Below are 20,001 nucleotides of genomic sequence, written 5' to 3'. Positions count from 1 at the left end.
ATATAAACTAGGCCCACATGACGTTTCGATCTCACCCTAGACGTCACACCTGAAGATGATCTCTACTAGTGTGAGATCGAAACGTCGTGTATTCTATATTTTATATTTTTTTAATAAATGAATTCTCGATTTTGAAATTCGCGCATAGAGGGTTTTCTATGGTGGCTGATAAGGGCCATACCGTAAAATTCCTGGTATGCAAATGAGGGCGCCAGATCGCCAGAACGCCAAAACGAGAAAAAACTTCCAATTTTCTCTGAAAGTCCGTCACGCCAAAACCAAGATATTTCCGTTTTGGTGCCCCGCCAAAACGAGCTTTCATTTGGCGCCCCGCCAAGACGAACTTTCGTTTTGGCGACCCCGCCAAAGCAACGAAAAACGTCGGATTTTCTCCTGAAAATCTGTTTTGGCGCCCTGCCAAAACGAACTTCCAACCACGTAAAATAATTCTATATATGCAAATTTATGCAAATTAAACACAGGATCAACGCGCCAAATTAAAAATGATTTTACTGTGGTTGAATGTTTGTTTTGGCGGGGCGCCAAAACGGAAATAACCGCGCCAAAACAGATTTTCAGAGAAAATCCGACGTTTTTCGTTGCTTTGGCGGGGGCGCCAAAACGGAATATTCTTTGTTTTGGCGCGCCAAAACGGATTATTAGAGAAATTTCGACGTTTTTCGTTGTTTTGGCGTACCCGGAATTATACACCATGGCTCGAATCAGCCATCTTACTTGGAAGATTGTTTGAATGAATCGGAACCGACATTTTCAAGTAGGCCTGGTAGGCCTACTTGTTCAAAACAAAAAATCTGTTTTCGACCACCGATCACGCACACGCACACCCCTGTACTTCGATTTCCGATTTAAAAATCAAACTACCGGCGTGAGGTGGCCGGCTCGTAAGAGGGGACACCCAATTTTAAAACATCATGTATAAGATCATAAAAAAAGAACGCCCAGCCCAGATTGGTTAAGTGGTATGGTAAGTTTTACTGTAAGTATTAGGCTAACAGTTGGTTTAAAGTAGCTTAATGACCAAATCTTAATTAATGGGGATGCCTACCAAAAAGTCTCCGTAGATGTTCGTTTATATTCTAGGAAAAGGCAATTATGTCAATTTTATACCTAGGAAAAATATGTCCTGCATATATCCTGTTTCCTGCATTTCCATAGAGCCTCACATGGCGTTGTTAGGCACGCTACCGTCATTAATCAAAATGGCATAATTCGGTATTTCGACGGTAAACCAGACATTATGAAGTATTGAACACTATACAGATATAAAAGTAACTGGGTGGAAGACTCTATCGGTGCTTTATTGGTTGTAATCGGTTCATAGTTCATAGATATTTACGTAAATTAACTAAAAAAGTGCAAGTTTGTTAGTCTGTGCAAATCACGTCGAACCACCAGCGTTTTTACGAAATTGAATCTGATTCGGTTTAAAAGCTAAAATCCAATTCGGTGCCGGAAACCTAAAAGGATCGGTGAATCTCATGGTTTTTCGTAGTTAGTTACCTAATCGTTAGTGGTAAGCTGTTTATAATTGGATGATCAATTTACTAACCAGCGTCCAATAATGAGGAGTTGATCCACAAAATCGGATTCACAAAAACATTGTGTAACTCGATTTAGACTACTAAGATTCAGCTTCGTAAAAATGCTTGATACCGATTTCACCTTTCCGGGTTTCTCTGCTGGTAATCCTAGTCGGTAAATCCGTTTCAGTGCCAGTGGTTTCATTTCATGATCAGATGTTTTATAGGCCTACAAACGCTGTTGTTACCCGTACGTGATTGTACAGTGATATCCACAGGTTAGCCGTATGTGAGTACGTTGGTGCATGTGCAATACAGTAGAATTCTGAGTTGCAATATTGGGATTCGAACCCAAACGAAAAAAATCCAGCGGCAGTCCAATGCTTTACCCACTGAGCCACAGAACACAACAGCAGAGTTGATGAAAGTTAACTTACACGTATATGGCCCTAGTCAGTTCCCTGTCTGTGGTTTAGTTTCACGATCGGATATTTTCACAAACCACAGTCAGGAATGGGAAGGTCATTTTTGTATGCAATCTTCGTCAGCCAATTTGACTGACGAGTAATTTGCCTGGCAATTTCTGGTCTTTTGAGATATGCGTCTTATTTTTGTTGTCATCAACGCACATCAGATTCGTAGTTTGTTTGATACCTATAACACCTCACCTGACGATCTTAATCCATGTGCAAATTGGTCATAAAGTGAGAGTAAATTTCCGTCGATTCAACGGCGGCCGTTTTGAAAACTTGTGGAGGGTGCTGGCACCTGTGGACTGAGGCCAGGACAATAACCAAACAAAGAAACGAAACAACGAAATTGAAAAAAAATTAGGAAATCAAAACCAATTCACATTTTTCTTCAACCAGAATTTATTATTTCATTATTTATTATGGAAAACACGAAGATTTGAAATATATCTTGGAAAACCATCAAAAATAAAAATTGTCGTTTTGTTTTGGAAGTTTTATATAAATCTATGTAGGTCACCTTGTCTGTCATGCCACATGTATGCAAAACAGAGAAATGGCGGCCAATGGCGGAATTTTAGGAGAAATTAATTAATTTCTCAAAATAATGTTGATTAATCGCTCAAAACATTCATAAATTTGGATTATTTCGAAAGGTACCTGTGTTTGTTTGTGAAATAAGCCATTAATTGTGGACTGAAGTCAATAGAAAGTATATTTTTGAAGTGTTACTTTTTAGCCCACTTGGGACTTTAGTCCCAGCGGGCTATTGCGTTCACTTTTCGTCTGTCGTCCGTCCGTTCGTCTGTCTGTAGACGGAATCCAGTTATTTTGGGAAGTTTTGAAGACGCTTCAAGGTAATGTCTTGATATTTGGTTTATACATGTATCTACCCTAGACACATCTTCAGCCCAAAAACTGGCCCTATCAGAATCAAGATGGCCGACTGGCAGCCATTGTTGTTCGCCAAAATCAGCACTTTTTACACATTTTCGAAGTTTACGAAGGAAATTTTGAAGACGATATGATCAATTACCTTGATCTTTCGAATATATTTGAATCTACCAAGGGCCCATCAGCATAAGAAAAATTGGGTCCATCTGACTCAAGATGGCCGTCCTATGACCTTTTTAGTGCCCAAAAATGTTAATTTTGGCCAGAATTCTAGGTCCTGTAGCTTCCTACTGGTTTGCCATTTCTCATTGCAATTTGTGATGGGTATTCTTTGTAAAGGGATGTTTTATACCTGAGATAGGTATTTTTGATCCGCCAATTATGACGCAATTGGCGGCCATCTTGGTGTCATTAGTACTCATTCGTAGGTGGGAAAGTTTTTCGACATTATATTGTTACCTAAGCATATTTTGTTACAACAATGAATTAGAAAGTTGTAGCGTATAACGTGTTCTATGATTGGGGTGAGTTTCAAGTTCATTGTTTTTTGTATATGGCCACCAGGGGGCGTTGAATAATACAATATCTTAGTATTTCTATATTATATTTGTACCAATACATATTTTGTTACCGCAATCAATTGCAAAGTTGTAGCTCATGACATCATCTATGATTGTGGTGAGTTTTAAGGAAATTAGTTATTCTATATGGTCACCAGGGGGCGTTGAATAGTAGAATAACCTGGTATTTCCTTATTATATTGGTACCTAGGCATATTTTGTTACCATGATCAATTGCAAAGTTGTAGTTCATGACATTTTCTATGAATATGGTGAGTTACAAGGTTATTGGGTTTTGAATATGGTCACCAGGGGGCGTTGAATAGTAGATTAACTTAGTATTTCCATATTAAATTAGTAACGAGGCATTTTTTGTTATCACAATCAATTACAAAATCGTAGCTGCTGACATGTTTTATGATTGTATTGAGTTTCAAGGTCATTGGTTTTTGTATATGGTCACCAGAGGGCGTTGAATATTGAAATTGTTAGATTGTTGAGCATTTGAAACCACTTCCCAAGTGGGCATGGTGTCCCTGGACCCCTAGTTTCAACCGTGTTTTGGCCCTTGTCATCCCTAACGTTGGTATAAGCCCATCTGATTATAAAAAGCTTACCACCAATGATTAGATAACTAACTAATATGGCCCTATAGCCTCACCTAACCCTAACCCTATTCTATCACGCATACGCCTAGGTAGATTATTGACACATTCGCAAAGGGAACACGTACGGCTTACCTGTAGAGGTCACGGTACAGTCGCATGCGGGTAACAACTTTGTTTTACAAAACACATGCCAGGTATAAGCAGTAGTACTATATAATCAGTTGACCAACTGACTGAGCTAGGTCACCCGACGCCCTCTCAAGTCAAGTTGAAATGGACATAGGCTATCGGGAAGGTGACCTAAACCGCAGTAGTAAGACCGCTTAAGTTCATAAGTTAAATGATTCGATTTCATTATTGCAGATGGCATCACATAAAACAGCGTCACCGGAAGGGCCGCGGATGATAAAACATGTCGTAACGAGCCCGGATGCGTTATTAGAGCAGCTAGAACACGTGAAACTGAGTGATACCGACACAGAAAACCTCCTCGACGAGGCGTATGCTTTGAATAAGTTGCTAAAAGAAGAGCTGAGGAGGCAAGAGGACGAGGAATCCTCGAACAACGCCTCGAATCATAGGCCATCCGCGGCTTCGAGTAAAAGACGACCTCAAAGATTACCGCCTCTACATTACGGTGGATTCGATGGCCGATTGCCGAAAAGTGCCTTCGATTTGTATTCGAAACAGCCACCTTCGAAAACATCACCTCAGCATTCCAAATCGGCAAGTGGGGTAAGTGTTTTTAGGTGGCCTTGCTCTTCTTATTGAGATGGCTTAGTGTCACTGTCTGAGAGTGGTTTGGTGTCACTGTCTGGTATTTCTAGAAATTACAGATAGACTCTTAACAGTCCTTTTACGATTTGAGATGAATAACGACAATGATAATGTTACCAGAAATAACAAGTACTTGTGCCCCCATCCTTTTCAATCCCAGCGCTCACTTCAAGCCAATACGCAACCTGGCCATATCTAGTGAGGCATTCTTAATAAACATGCTCTGCTCGTTTTGTCTTGCAGGGTTTTCACAATCGACGTAAGTCAGCGCCATCTCCGACGCGCAGCGATCCAGCGAAAACATCGCCGAAGCGAAGTCAAGTTAAATTAACGTCGGCGAAAAAAGGCAAGAAGGTGCCTGTATGGGACGATAGATTCGCTTATAGTTAGAAATACGTATGTCCGCTTGCCAGGTAGTATTCTCCCGGCATTTGAGAAAAAGAAAGCTGATCGTTAATTTCTCTTTCGTTTTATCTTCAGAGACAAATAAAAACAAAAACGTTTTCCAACCATGATTTTCAATTCAGAACTGGAATGGCCCCGATCAAATTTGACCTAAAAGATCTTCGTTGAAAATAGGTTAATGTTATTTTCTTTTGAAGTACAACGCTTAAAGCATTTATTGTAAGTGTATTATTTCTGTGGTAGGCCTACTAGCCATGGTGTGTTGACAATATACACTTTGATAATGAAGATATTATATGTAGACTAGAATCTATATGTGTTGAGGGTAAAAAAACATTTCCGTATAGGGCCTATCGCTTTTAAGATTGCGCATAAGTTACTTCATATCTGAATCGTCTACTGACTTCAAAAACTTCGAGGGACAATAAAATCTGTTCATCGTAACGGTAGTTCGTTTGGTATGAACGGTAGTTCGTTTGGTATTTGCCTGCTTAATCTAGATCGGTATAGACCTAATACTTTCATATTTTCATCTAATCTCAACTTTGTAAATTGGGTTAATTTTCTCCATGCAGATTTAATAAGGGTTTAGTAAATTGATTTTACAAGAGCTTACAATGAGGTTCTACTATGCATGTTTCTTGAGTAACTTACGAGTCTAGTCCCGGGCCCAGGTGCACAGACGTGACTTAAATTGTTCGGTTGGCTTTAGAACTTAGGACTAAGACTGGTCCAATTTAAGCCATTACTTTCCAACGGGTTCCAGATCTGAAGTTTCAATGAAACCTGTATTTATTTCTTAGTTATTGTTAGGTACATGTATCTACGTAAATGCCTAAATGTTTAAATGATTATCAACTATAGTGAGTTTGAGTGCCGTCCACTGAATATTCTATTTCAATGCTCTACATGTATGATATATGTAAATAAATCAACATAATTCTTTAGTCAAATTGTCTTCAATACTTACCATTTCTCATCTACATGTACTACAGATGCCTGTTTAAAGTCAAACCTGCTTAATTCAGATCAATTAAATCTCGATTTTGATCTCGCGCGGACATCATTTACGGTAAATTTACGTTAAATATTTTCTCATAATGATAATTCATTCATTGAAAGGATTAGAATTCTAATTATAGCAGCATTCCAGACTTATTGAGTGCTTATTGACCACTAGAACTGTGCCATAATGAGCCACAGTGTTAATGGGTGTTAATGACCAAATTCCACAGTTGTCAGTTGACTAAGAGTTGAAATAAGTTAATTTCTGCCGAGACATAGATGGCCAACGAATGCAAAGTGTTTATTTCTGCAAACAACGATGGTTACCACTCGGCCATCTTGCATCTGATCATGTCTGTTTTTAGGTACCGTAGATGTGTCTAACAAAATCCATACCAAATATAAAGACGCTCCATTTGAAGCATCTTCAATAGTTCCCGGTAGAACTGGATTCCATCTATCTGTGCAGAGACGAAAAGTGAACGCGATAGCAAGTTGGGACTAATCCCATGTGGGCAAATAAAAATGCTGTTGGTCCAGACAGATTTGATTAAGTCTTAGATTGTCAGTGTTTGCAACGATGGCGACAATTGTAAATTTTTATAAAGGGGTTTTTGTACCGACAGCAGGCTGGTGCTTGCATTAATGTTTCAATTTTTAGGTCATGACTCGTAATAACAGAACCCTATTCAATCTTCAGTCCAAATTTTTTGCAAAATACTAGTAAAATAGTCTGGTTGATATACCAGAAATGTAAAACAATACAAAGTCTTGTCATAGGCCTACTAAAAGCCCCATTTATATGTTAGAGGAGACCCATTTAAAAAAAGATTTAAAAACTGACAACTTGTCTAAAGAAACAACACAAACAAATAAGTTCTATATATCAGCCATGTACAATTTTAATTCTAATGAACTCATGTTCAGTTATAATATAGTACATCATGGATCCCGCTGGCTAGGTAGAGAACCTTCTGTATATTTCAATGAATGTGCCTCAATCAATTTTCAATCCAGCTCATTTTCAAAGTATTACACTCATACGAGACAATTTTCACTACGATGATGGACACATACGGTACGTGGAAATCCACAATTACAGAGGTGGAATCGGTGAAAAAACGAAATTGCTTCTCGCAACCACAAAACGATGTCCTTTTGTGGCTACAATTGTTCTCTCCTAGTACAATTACATAGGTACATCCTCCGTTCATAACATAATCACCATACTCACAATATTCAATGAAGAAAGCATTATCACAATATATGTACACTGTACAAGTTATTTTTTTCTTTGTTTTGTTTTTCATTTTCGTAACGTGACCCACAATGTTTTTTACTGCCATTCTCTTGGGCAAGGGCTCACACCAGTTTGCACCTGAGGTAAAGGTCTCACGTGTGGAAATCAAATTAAGGTGTTTGATCTATAGTAGATCCGTCTCAGAAAATAACGCCTAATTTTACCAGTTCCAAATCATACAGGTATCTACTGCCTCAAAACAACACCTTAAGGATGTTCATAACTGTTGTGTGAAGTCTCGACAATCGCTTTTAGAAAGTGTGGTAAGGAGATGACTAATATTAGTCTTGTTGGACACTCAAAAATTGAAAGAACGGTTACATATATATAATGGTGAATGTCTGAGGAGCAGGTACAGGCAGCAAATTTATACTAGTTCCTCGGTTCAGTTCTGAACATATAAGTTATTCTGTAAGGATTCAAGGGTCACAAAATATAATGTTGAAAGATTTCTTTTTTTTGGGGGGGGGGGGCCAATACGTGAGAGAATGTACAGATAACATGTACAGTCAACTCCTGATATATTGCCTACATGGGTGCAGAACGATTTTGGCGGTAGAGAGTATGGTGGGGGTGTTTTAGTATGTATTGTACAGAGATGTACATTGAGAAAACCTGTTTTAGGCGGGTGGTGGTATAAGGGTGGGCGGTATATCAAGGGTTGATTGTATATCTTTTTATGGGACATTCATCAAAATATGTTCGCATTTCTAGAATAGGCCCATCAAAAAAGCAACTTTTTGTATGTACAAGCTTGGAGATTATCATTAGTTGTAGAATGAAGAAAAGGGTTGACATTTAAAACGAAAAATCTTGTACACTAGACTCCGCTCAAGTCGGAGCCTTTAGGACCATGAAAATTTGTCTTCAATGGCATCTGAATAAGATTTTAAAAGTTATGATATTTCATTCATATACTATAGTGTCACAATTATATTTCCCCAAACATACACAAGTTAATAGGATCTGACTTAAGCAGAGGCTACTGTCGTGAAAAAATCATTTGTTACACAGAGCTCTTGCACGGTGACGCCATAAACTAGTAGGGTCCAACGACACCGTGCCCACTTGGGAATTGGTCCGAAATGCTTGACAACAAATTCCATATGAGGACATGTATCCTATGACAGTGCTAATGATTATCAAATATCAAGGATTTAAGTCAAAACCTGTTGATATTTCCCGCAAAAACCTTCCTCATATGCTTGAAGACTGATAAGACTAAGATGACCACTGATTACATTCAATTCAACTGAGCAAAAACCCATCTGATATGTCAAAGAATCCAACCATCCCCAAAAATACCCATTACAAATATCGATGAAAAATAATTACGATTCTGATTGGGCCGATTTTGGGCTGCAGATGTGTTTTGTGTAGGATACTTACCAAATATCGATATAATCCATGGAAGCATCTTCAAAACTTCTAAAAAAAAAAACGGTATTCCATGGACGAAAAGTGAACGCAATACCCTGATTGAAGTCCAAAGTGGGATAAAACATGTCCAAGATATTGAAGGAGCATCATCAAATATCTAACTAAGAGGTAAGTTGTAAAAACATGTTCTGATGATAAAAAGTCATTAACCTTCACACAGATACCGACATTTTTTGTTAACTCGAAGAACTCTCGTCAACATCTCTTCCCACTAACTACCTAGATCACGCGAATGTTATGGTGTCATCACGAGCAAGAGCTCTTTATCATCATTTACATACACCAACATGTCTCACGGCCATCAAGGGCCAGTTGCTTAAATATTGATTAGTGCTGACCATTGGTTGACATTTGCAACTGCCTTGTTATAAGCCTAAAAGCATTTATCAGATGATTGTATCGTAAGTTTTTTGAGCAACTGACCCCTTAATTCTTACATAAAGACATGTTAATGTTAGGCATGTTATTTACAACATTTTCTAACAATATTCTAACCATACGCTTAAGGTAACGTAGTCAGAGCCCAGTTCCCCTGAATAAATCTCGAAAAATCAAGCATTCACACATTTCAATTTCAAAGATATTCAAAGATACCCCCAGATATTCAACTCATTAATATATCAACAATCATATTCTTGATCGTCACGGCATCACTGGGATTACGGATTATGGACTTCATGCAATCCATGGTCTAACTTTTAAAAAGCGATCGTCCAGATATCAGAGGGGTGATGCCGTGCTGCAGGATACCGAAGTATCAACACAAAACATATTGATTGATTAAAGAGAAATTGGGCTCTGACCGACATTTATACAGATAGTTCTGACAGACGATTGACATTAGGATAGCAATTACATTGTTGTTATACTAAGTCGCCGATAATGCCACTACTGCGGCGATACGCTACTACTGAGTTATATTCATTGGTCGAGAAGCACCGTTAGATAGAAGAGTACGGACATCATATTCTTCTTACCCGCAGTTTAACGTTAACCATTATTATCACAATATAGAAAATACATAACGTAAAACCTCGGAGCGAGAATCACTCTCGAAGTTTAAGGCAACTATTTACAGTTCGCGGAGAAAAGAACTTCACTAGCACACGTCATAAAATTGGTTGTCCTACGCAGACAAAATTTATTCCGGGAGTCTCTCGATTCCGATAGGCTTGCGAGTTTTCCAAAAACAGTTCACATTTCATTCAATTCGAAAAGTTATTCACGTTACGTCAAGCTATTAATTTGTTACCCGGGAAGTAAACAATTGATTAAATTTAGATCAATGGCATTATTAAGAATTCAACAATTTAAAAGATCTAGAATAGGTACGGCGGAGCACAAGTTAAAACCCAAACTTATGTTAGAAAAGCTGGATTTAAATTCGTACTGAAGTGGCCTTGGTTATTATCAAATTTGTTCTAAAACATCATCATCAAAATCAAATAATAATAAACGCCATCATAAACTAATACCAACAGAGGTGATCGATGTGAATTTCAGAGAGTAACACAAATACTTTACGCATACAATATATTTACACAGATCATACGATAGGAACATTCAAGGATGATTTTCTTCATTACTGATAATATAAATAAGAGAACATTTTTCAAGTAGGCCCTACAGCCGGGAAGTCCGTTATAACCCTAAATATGTTTCCGAGAACAAACATTCCAAATCTATCTCAAATACGCCAACTTCTTGGTCCCGATCTGGACGAGGCACTATAAAGGACTTTCAAACTATATATGCTGTATACACAAAAACACAGTGAACAATTTCTGATTTCATCTTCTCTTCAATTTTTGTATGATTTTCTTCTAACGGTCTCAAAGGAAATATATATAAACAAGAAGACAGAGGATAAAATAACGTCTATTTTTTTCGTAGAATATTCTCGCGTTGTTGCCTAAAAAGTCGAAACAAAGTAAGCGACCAGAAATGAGCGCGCGTCGCGGCGTGAAAATGTTCCCATCTTATTCTTAATAATTTCCGTCGGAACGATCATTTACGAAAATGATGCGCGGTCACGGGTGACGACGCTGACCTCACGAGACTCCGTGAGTCATACGGCCGTGGGTGTTAATACTTGTTTTTCGAACAGGCACGTTCTCGACCGTCGGTATCGTGTGACCTGTCGACTCTTGCGGTAGCAGCTTCTCGCCGGGTATCGCCTTTTTCACGCCTTTACCGGACTGTTTCGCCTTCGCCATGTTGTAGTCGCCTGAGTCGAAGAATTTTGCTTTTTGCTGCAATAAATATTGAAATACGCATAAAAAACAAAATCACATTTTCATGAGCAGTTACTAGTAGTTATCTTAGGCTAAGTGAAAGAGTCCCTGTTACTGACAACTGAACACCTCAACCCAGGCTTTTTCCATAACTTTTTCTGAGTATTTTCAAAGATATTAGGTACAACTGTCATTTTTTAGACTTGCGGCTCCTTTCAAAAATACAATAATACTTGGGTCCATGAAATATAACTTCTCTCTACAGGGTTCCTACAGATCAGTCATTCCAGAATTCAAGGACTTTTCAAAGGAGAAAATTTCAAATTTCGAGGAGTGTATGCATCACTTTCATACTGTTGGTTCCTCCTAAATCAGTACTGTTTATATCTCAGTAAACCATTCAATTCGGAACCTGTGAGTATAATAACTAGGCCTCAAACCTAAAAAGTTTTCAAGGACTTTTGGGCATTTTGCTCAAATTCGAGGATATTCATGGACCTTGAAAAAATGTTTGGTTTAGAAGGAGTTTTCAAGGAATCAAGGAGTCATAGGGACCCTGCTCTAGGTCATCTTTTAGTCTAGGAATGCAATATTGTTCTTGGTTATCGAGAGGCAATGAGAATAAGTGTCTTACCCTGGTAGACTATGATAATTAATATACAGGGTTTATGAATTCACGGGTTTATGAATCTCTGCTGAGGGAAGGAGTCATGTTTTACGAGAGTTCAAGCTTAAAATGGTTAACTTAAGATTTTGAGTTTTTGTAGGCAATTGTTTTGAAAAGCAATGAAAAATTATTCTCCTTGCAAAACTGCGCTCTCAAAGCCAAGTGTTATGGACCGAGCTGTGTTGATTCATAGTTCCTACAGATTGGTCTTTCCAGAATTTTAGGGGTTTTTAAGGGAATCTTAACCTTAATTTTAGCGATCAATTATCCAAGCTGAGTGCTTATATATTGTGTCAGGTCCAATTTGGACCAAATCTAGACCGGTCTAATAAATGCTGTGTGAAAGCACCTATTTAGACTGAGCAAATTTGGGGGCGGACTAAATCTATGTTTGGAGAGAAACTTGTACAAGGTCCAGTCCATATCGTACTCTGCAGTATGAATTAAATTGTATTAAACTCGTCACCAATTCGGCATCAAGCTGATTAATTTTAGTTTTTAGATTTCATATCATTTATATATTGCCTAAAAATTAATGTATAGACTGAAGGATTATCATTTATCTTAAAATCCTAGCCTGTGCTGCTCGTGGAGTATATATCCGTTCTAATTGTTCAGAAAATTACCTAGAATTTATGTATCAAGATATATGATAAACTTCAATCATCAAAAATTGTTCAAACTGCCAGGGACACATAAATCTATCATTTAGATATAAATTTCGGGGTAAATACTGAACTAATATGGTGACATCTTGTGGGCCCAATCTCTGTGGCCAATTTAGCAATGCGCGTATGAAAGCACACTCAGATTTGGACCGGACCAGGTACGGACTGACCCATCTAGACCGGTCTAACTAGCGGTAGTGTGAAATAATGAGATACTACAAAAATTATGAGATATATATATACAATCCAGAGACAATCACAAAGGGTTTGCTTCCCTTTATAATCTATTTTAGCGTGTAACTGTTTCTACGTTAATTTTCCTTTAGTTTGTATCATCTCTGATTACTTGAATTATTCTCTTTGTCTCTGGATTGTATATATATCTCATAATTTTTGTAGTATCTCATTATTCCTGAAGATGACTATTAGGATATAGTCGAAACGTTGAATAAACTACTATCTCGAAGTTATATTTTCGGACTTTTTCTTATCATTGTGACCAGCCGAAACAATGAGCTGAATTGAGCTACTACCTTAAAACACAATTCAAAGGAATATAATAGCCTGCAATGATGATGTTTTACATATAGCATCACATCCACAAATGATCATCAAATTTCTTTACAGACATGAATTCCAGAATTTTAGGGGCCTGAGGTATCAAAGCCAGAATTTTAGGGCATTTCTCCCCCCAAAAAAAAGGAATCCCAAAATTTTAGGGTATTTTAGGATTTTTAGGGGCTGTAGGAGCCATGTGATATAAGACAATACTTACTCCGCGATGAAGCCTTTTCTGTAATAATGTATTACCGGCGCCGGCATTATTATACATCGGATATTTCGATTTGAATTTTTCCTCCTCGATTTTCTGTTTTTCTGCTAATATTTTCTGCTCCTCCAATTTCTGGGCTTCTTCATCCTGTTGTTGTATTTGTTCCTAGAATAATTATATGAACCGGTCACGGATTAAAATGTTATCTTTCATAACTGATAAAAAAAAAAAAAAATTTTAAGAACAAGCATCATTTATTTCGCGAGGAAAGCCATTTGGTCACAAACTATGCCCTTTCGATTGTGCTCTTTCAACATTCTTCCCAGGCAAGGATTCGAACCAGACGGCATTGCTAGACTCAGCCATGGCACGAACCCTGCTACACTAGACTGGGTGCGCCAGTTTGTCGCAGCAAAACTTGCGGTACCGAACAGATTGCCCGTTGTATAATCACTGCTGAGGCAAATATCACGGATAAACTATGGAAAAATAGACCCAGTTAGGCTAAAATAAAACAGGATTCCTAATGATAAGATCATCTAAGCTGTGCATGGAGCTGCGCAGCCGGTCTAGTGTCACAGGATTTCATACCGTGTCGAGTCTTGATGCCATCAGGTTCGAATCCCTCCCCCGCCGGGGATGTTCCAGAAGAGTAATTATCTATTGTCACTTTCAATAACTGCGATTGGAAGTTTCTGTCAATTCTTCCTCATCTGCAGGCCCGTACCAAACGAACACAACTACCCACAAGATCCTGAGTGCCACTATTTTTTGTCAAAGAAAATCTATTGGATTATGCATTTTGTTAAATGAAATATTCACTAACATTTGCTGGATATGTCTTTAAAACGCTTCAAATTTTCAAAATATTCTTAGAGGAGCCCTAAACCCCCCACAGGAGGCATCGTATCTGTGGCGCTCGTTATTCCAGGCTCCGTCGTCTAATAAGTTCTGCCATATCTGAAATCACACCCACCCAAAGTAGAGCCTGCGTACGGGCCTGCTCTGTGATGGCAGAACTTCTAGTCATCATCACTTAGATCTTCCAGTAGAGCCCAACGATAAGAACTAAGAAAGCGCCTACAACAACTGACCTTATTGAATTCAATCAGAATCGTCACCCACAAAAATACATAGGCGCTAGCCCACAATCTAAGCCAGGCATAGGTCGGCTTGCGACGCAACGACCCACGCTTCGGGTTGCAACTACCAGCAACACCAGTCGCAATGTGTGACACATGTTCTAATTTCTGCAACGCGTCCCCATTGCTCCCAGTCACAACTGACCTACACGCTCTTGGGACAGATATCGACGCAACTTTTTTCCAGAAATACTGCAGTTCGAACTCGCTTGTTCATTCTGAGTGTTAGAAACCCACTTTTCCCTTGTAGACCTGGGCAAATCGTCAGGAATTGAAATGTTTTATCTTTATCTTCTTAGATATTTGTTTGATGCCAATTTTAGTTACCAAGTGACAACCAAAATCACGCATCGCATCGCTTCAACCTAGCCACTCTTGCTCTGGCAAATATTAGTCGCACAACAATCTGGTTGCGACACGTTTGTGTCACAGGGGTTTGGCGATGGGCTTGGATTTTATTTCCGGGTTGTTGATAATCTCACGAGAATGGCGCTAAATATGAACTGCGAATAAATTCAAAATATCACGGAAATACCTTGTGTTTATATTATTTATTTATCCGCTATAAAGTTCTGATAAACAATTGGTCGTTAAGAATCATTATCAGACGGTCGTCACGCTTTACTATATAAAATCACAAGGGATGAAACGCCAGGCCTCCGCTGTACTTAAATTTTCAGCCAGAAAGTTGGGACAGTCACGTGACATTCTGATGACGTCATCGCATTTAAAACTTCAACACGAAAAGTTAACATATTCACAGACCGATATCAATTGTCAGATTATGATTCATATGATATAAATAACTTATAAGGAATAAATTATGACGAAATATATAATTCATAGTAAAAAAATGCATTTGAATGTAAGTTATTCTCAAATATTTTTCGTATCATAGTTTCCATCTTATATGCTTCAGGTTCGCGTTCAGTCAAATAAGAAGCGTTAAGTCACGTGACTGTCCCAACTTTCTGGCTGGCACAACTCTGAAGGCGTTTCATCCCTTGTTCTTTTATATAGTAGCGTGACGACCGTCTGATAATGATTCTTAACGACCAATTGTTTATCAGAACTTTATAGCGGATAAATAAACAATATAAACACACGGTATTTCCGTGATATTTTGAATTTATTCGCAGTTCATATTTAGCGCCATTCTCGCGAGATTATCAACAACCCGGAAATAAAATCCAAGCCCATCGCCAAACCCCTGTGGTTTATGTCAGCGATGATGGTATGGCTGACGACAATCGTATCGCAAAGATTGCGACGATCTCGTCATGCTCGTGGTGTTGCAAGGCCGACCTCTAGGCCTACGCGCGGCTTAAGTAAATAAAGAGTCAAATGAATGGAATTAAAAAATGCCAGACAATCCAAAAACAAACTGGAGGTTAAGACAAGAAAAGTAGTAGGCCTACCATGAATGAAATGAATGTTGAATTCAAAAAAATTGGTTAAAATAGACATACATCGTTTTGATTTTCCTTTGATTCAGAACTGCTCAAGACAGACTGTTCGTTAACAGCATCTTCCGACGTTTTGGAATGTTCTTGAGAATCCATTTTAGGCGCTATTGACAACTAAATGGACAGAATTTCATGAAATTTTCCAAAATTTCACCATAAAATGGTATGCGACGTGAATTTCGACTACTAGGTGACGCTAGTTGACGGTCTTGTTAAATAATCCTCGCTTGCCGACGGCTGAAATAAAAAGTTCGACCCGGACACCGGACGGTGTCGGTGTCGGCATTTAATGCCGTAATTCAAATACACCGGAATTTAAAAATACATATAATAGAAAGTATCAGAGCTCATGACGTATATTTACCATTTTTCTATCCATGTCCATTTTCATTTTTGCTTTTTTCACTTGTAAGTCCGGACGATTTTTAGTCGAAGAAGGCTGCGTCCGAGCTAGCGGGCGAGGCCCGGGTGCTAGAGGGGCAAATGTATTGGGAAACCTAACCAGACTATTGCGACTGGTGCTGCTGGCAGTTGCAACCCGAAGCGTAGGTCGGTGGGTCGTTGCGTCGCAAGCCGACCTACGCCTGGCTTAGATTGTGGGCTAGCGCCTATGAACTTTTGTGGGTGACGATTCTGCGAGGGAGTGCTGTAGAGGGGGAAATGTATTGGGAAACGTAACCCTGGATTCAATCAAGAAATGAATAAAGACGCATTCGAAAAATCCATACCCCCTACAAAACAGAGTCGACCTGATTCCATCCGTGAACACTTTTTCAAATTGATGTCACTGGAAGGAGAGTTGAAAATTTATTTGAAGAATTGGTAATCTCGATGAACGTCACAATGAATATACTGGGATTGATTGGCGCGTTTGGGCCCGAAGTAAGATTTGAGAAAATCTTACTCTTTAGTCACTTTAGATAGCAGCAGTTTATAAAAGATATATAGCCTATGGGTTTATATTCCATTATTTCCATTTTCATGTTTGAAGCTTTATGACAAAACTGTAAAGCTCCACGTTATGAGACCATTAAAATGTTAGCCCGAGATGCATTCAGGGATACAGAAAATAGATGGAGTTGCTTTTAAAGATAAGCTTAAGTAAAACATATATAAACCAAGGGATTTGTTCATTTTCCAACATTTGCTATCGTTCTTTGGCCAACGGTGGATTTAAAAGAGACATATGAATCTATTGAACACGATGATTGCGAACAACGTTTTACAGGTCATTTTCTTCGTCGTCGCGGCCGTAGCTTCGACCGAGATCCGGTTTCAGAAATTTACTCGTCTGCCAGAATGTTCGATAGGCGATGAACAGGGCGCGAAAAATTCGCTAAACTGGGAAAAAAACATCGTTATCGGAAACAGGAAGGTTCGCTGCGTTGTCGAATGCGCAGCTAATTGTATGAATGAGGAAAAATGTTCGGCCATGTCCTTAAACGACAGAGGAAATTGCTGCCTGTATGAAGTAAACGTAAGCGACGCGTGCAGCATTAAAAACAGCACAATCAAGTACTTCAAGGTGAGAATTTCAGTACACTCATTTTTTTTCATTCTTACTTATAATGAAATCGTGACATATGCAAGTCATCGATGATGATGTAACGACTAAGAGAAGTGGCAGTGCATAATGGTGTGGGATTTTATAATAGTTGAATAGTTTACTATTCTACTATTCTGCTATTCTACTTACCTTTTCTACTATCTTTTCATTTCTTTAAGAATAGTTAACTATTCTACTATTCTACGTACTTATCCTACTATTTATATTCTTTCATTTCTTTAGAATAATAGAATAGTAGAAAAGTAACTATTCTATCACGATCGTACTCGATCATAACGATCGTTAGAATAGTTTTGGTCATAATCAGAAAAATCGTCGATTAAATAGTAAAATAGTTAAGTATTTTTAAATCCAACTATTCTGACTATCCTTTAGAATAGAAGAATAGTAGAAAACCTTTTTTGGATAGCGATAGAATAGTAAATCTTTACGATCGTATATAATTTACATAGAAATGCATCGTATCTGCGTACTATTCTACTATTGTTAAGATCCCGCTCCAAGTGGTTACAGCTTGTCGCATATGCGTAACGCTGCCCTCCTCTAATTTCGGCTATCCTCGGGTTTTTATATATATCATATATTACTATAAATTATTTATATTATGTATATATATCATTATAATAATTTCTTTATCCTGTTGCCCATGCATGGTGAGGTATTACCAAAATCATTCAGGTTCTCCACCAATGTAACGATAAAGAGGAGTGACAGTGAAATTACGGGCACTCACCGGCCCGGGGATCGACCTAGGTCTTTAAGTAGAAAGCAAGCGTGCTAACCAGTAGACCAATAGAGCTAGTCTACTTGATTGGCCAGTGGTTATACAGATTGTCGTATATGTGTAAATCTAAATCTGCGTAGCAATGATGACCCTCTTCTTCTCTTAACCAATTCGGTGAAATTATGATAAGATTACCTAACGACATCTTTGCTTATTCTTTATTCAGATAAATAAAAAAAGATTTCTCAAGAAAGAACAAAACGGTAAGAATAGTTTCTCTTCTACAACTCGACCATGCCTATGTATGGTAACCTTTCAGTAAAGCTCCAAATCTACATACAGTTGCGAACCTCGTTGATACGATTCTATTTGAGAAGAAAGCAGGTATTTACGACGATTTCCAGCATGTCTTAACTACGATATTCAAATCAATTTAGGTTCGGATAATACGAACATTTGATACAAGGTCACCGGCTTTTCCCATAGGATTTGCATTAACGAGGTTCCACTGTATGTACCACTGAAATGAAAAAAATATAAAACTCAAGGTCAATGAGGGTGTTCGATTTGTCCAAAACAATTTTCAGGTGCAGGAGCATCGTTGCGCAGATTCCACTATTTTTTCGATTTTGAAAAAATCGACGCGGACCGAGGTATCGTGTTCGGAGAGGGAACGAATATGACCGCAGATGACGGTCGAAACACAGTCAAACCTACTCTGACCGAGGGTATCAATATGAGCCAGGCTCTATTGTCTCCAGAGTCCCGTATTTACCTGCGCTTTGGCAGTAAAACAGATGAAATCACTACCGGTATGAAGAACTACTCGATTTCGTTTTTCATCCGCGCGACTGATGGAATCGTGCGCATTTACACCAAATACGTCATGGCAATCTGGAAGCATGGTAAATACGAAGCTGGGTGTATGAGTTTACCATCGAAAAGAATGAATTACTACCTGGTTGATCGAAAACTAGTCAGCGGTTCGAAATGGGTAATGGTGAGATGCACTGACGGGATTCTGTACGTCAACGATGTAAGATTGAAACATAATACGACCACTTCACCGACTTATATTAGTGAAGTGACAGCGAAAGAATCCATAGTCACTTCCAGAAATAAAGAAATTCTGTTCAAGGTGAAAATTTCAGATAAGGCAGTTATCGATAATTTTACAATGGAAATTTTGGGTTAGCGAAATCACGAATGGAAATATACTACATAATAAAAGTACTCGATTTTTGCACGCTGAAGAAATGTTGTAACTCAACAGAAACTACTTGAAGCTAGATAGTAAAGTTCATTTGACGTGAAATTAATTCCGTCAATCTTTTATTGTCTTAACTATCATATGATGTAATTATTAAACTTATCATGTAGGTGTAACGTGAACATTCAAATCAACTACTGCATGTCCATATGTTCTTGCATAAACCTTCTCAACCAAGATGCACTACAAAAAGATGAACATGCGTTAGACCCAGTTACTCGAATATAGGCAGCACACATATCAGAGGCGTAGCCTAGATAGATAGCGGGGAGATTTTTTGCACTTCCCACCAAAAAAGAGTTACATTGTATTTCGGCCCCAAAATATTCTTTGAAGATTAAAGGATACATTTTGTTTTACTTTCACCCTTTGAAAAGTTACTTCCTTGTCTCTTTTCTTTTTAAAAATTCTCAGGGGCCCCAAGACCCTCTTGTCAGCATCGCGACTTCTTTCAACAAAGGTAGGATGTGCAAGTTCCACTTTCTCAAAAA

At 38.4% G+C, this 20,001-nt stretch overlaps 2 protein-coding genes across 4 annotated transcripts; one reads left to right on the top strand and one right to left on the bottom strand.

Annotated features, from left to right (window-relative positions):
* Positions 1–1,173: 1,173 nt before the first annotated feature.
* LOC141905711 (uncharacterized) lies at positions 1,174–6,187 on the top strand. 3 transcript variants are annotated; one of them, XM_074794688.1, is made up of 3 exons: positions 1,174–1,289; positions 4,437–4,808; positions 5,094–6,187. In XM_074794688.1, exons 2-3 carry the CDS (start codon positions 4,437–4,439, stop codon positions 5,238–5,240), a joined length of 519 nt encoding a protein of 172 aa, XP_074650789.1. In that variant the 5' UTR covers positions 1,174–1,289; the 3' UTR covers positions 5,241–6,187. The 3 variants fall into 3 exon arrangements, with proteins under 3 accessions (XP_074650789.1, XP_074650791.1, XP_074650792.1); XM_074794690.1 differs by having other exon boundaries at positions 1,179–1,244; XM_074794691.1 differs by having other exon boundaries at positions 1,184–1,233.
* A 956-nt stretch (positions 6,188–7,143) lies between these two features.
* Positions 7,144–16,125, bottom strand: LOC141905328 (uncharacterized). The gene is made up of 3 exons (XM_074794168.1): positions 15,953–16,125; positions 13,345–13,506; positions 7,144–11,252 (listed from the first exon to the last, which is right to left on the bottom strand). Exons 1-3 carry the CDS (start codon positions 16,043–16,045, stop codon positions 11,052–11,054), a joined length of 456 nt encoding a protein of 151 aa, XP_074650269.1. The 5' UTR covers positions 16,046–16,125; the 3' UTR covers positions 7,144–11,051.
* Between the last annotated feature and the right edge of the window lie 3,876 nt (positions 16,126–20,001).

This window comes from Tubulanus polymorphus, chromosome 5 (genome assembly GCF_964204645.1).
Source record: "Tubulanus polymorphus chromosome 5, tnTubPoly1.2, whole genome shotgun sequence".
Taxonomy (NCBI): domain Eukaryota; kingdom Metazoa; phylum Nemertea; class Palaeonemertea; order Tubulaniformes; family Tubulanidae; genus Tubulanus; species Tubulanus polymorphus.
The sequence above is the reverse complement of the archived record's forward strand: the minus strand, read 5'-3'. Positions and strand labels throughout refer to the sequence as shown.

Bases quoted from the DNA above. Each gene is read 5' to 3' on its own strand.
- LOC141905328 (XM_074794168.1), bottom strand. From the start codon at position 16,045: ATGGATTCTCAAGAACATTCCAAAACGTCGGAAGATGCTGTTAACGAA. The intron at 13,507-15,952 runs GTATGTCTATTT...TAATTATTCTAG, and splicing joins CAAAGGAAAATCAAAACGAT to GAACAAATACAACAACAGGA. The intron at 11,253-13,344 runs GTAAGTATTGTC...TATTTATTGCAG, and splicing joins AGAAAAGGCTTCATCGCGGA to CAAAAAGCAAAATTCTTCGA.
- LOC141905711 (XM_074794688.1), top strand. From the start codon at position 4,437: ATGGCATCACATAAAACAGCGTCACCGGAAGGGCCGCGGATGATAAAA. The intron at 4,809-5,093 runs GTAAGTGTTTTT...TTTGTCTTGCAG, and splicing joins ATTCCAAATCGGCAAGTGGG to GGTTTTCACAATCGACGTAA.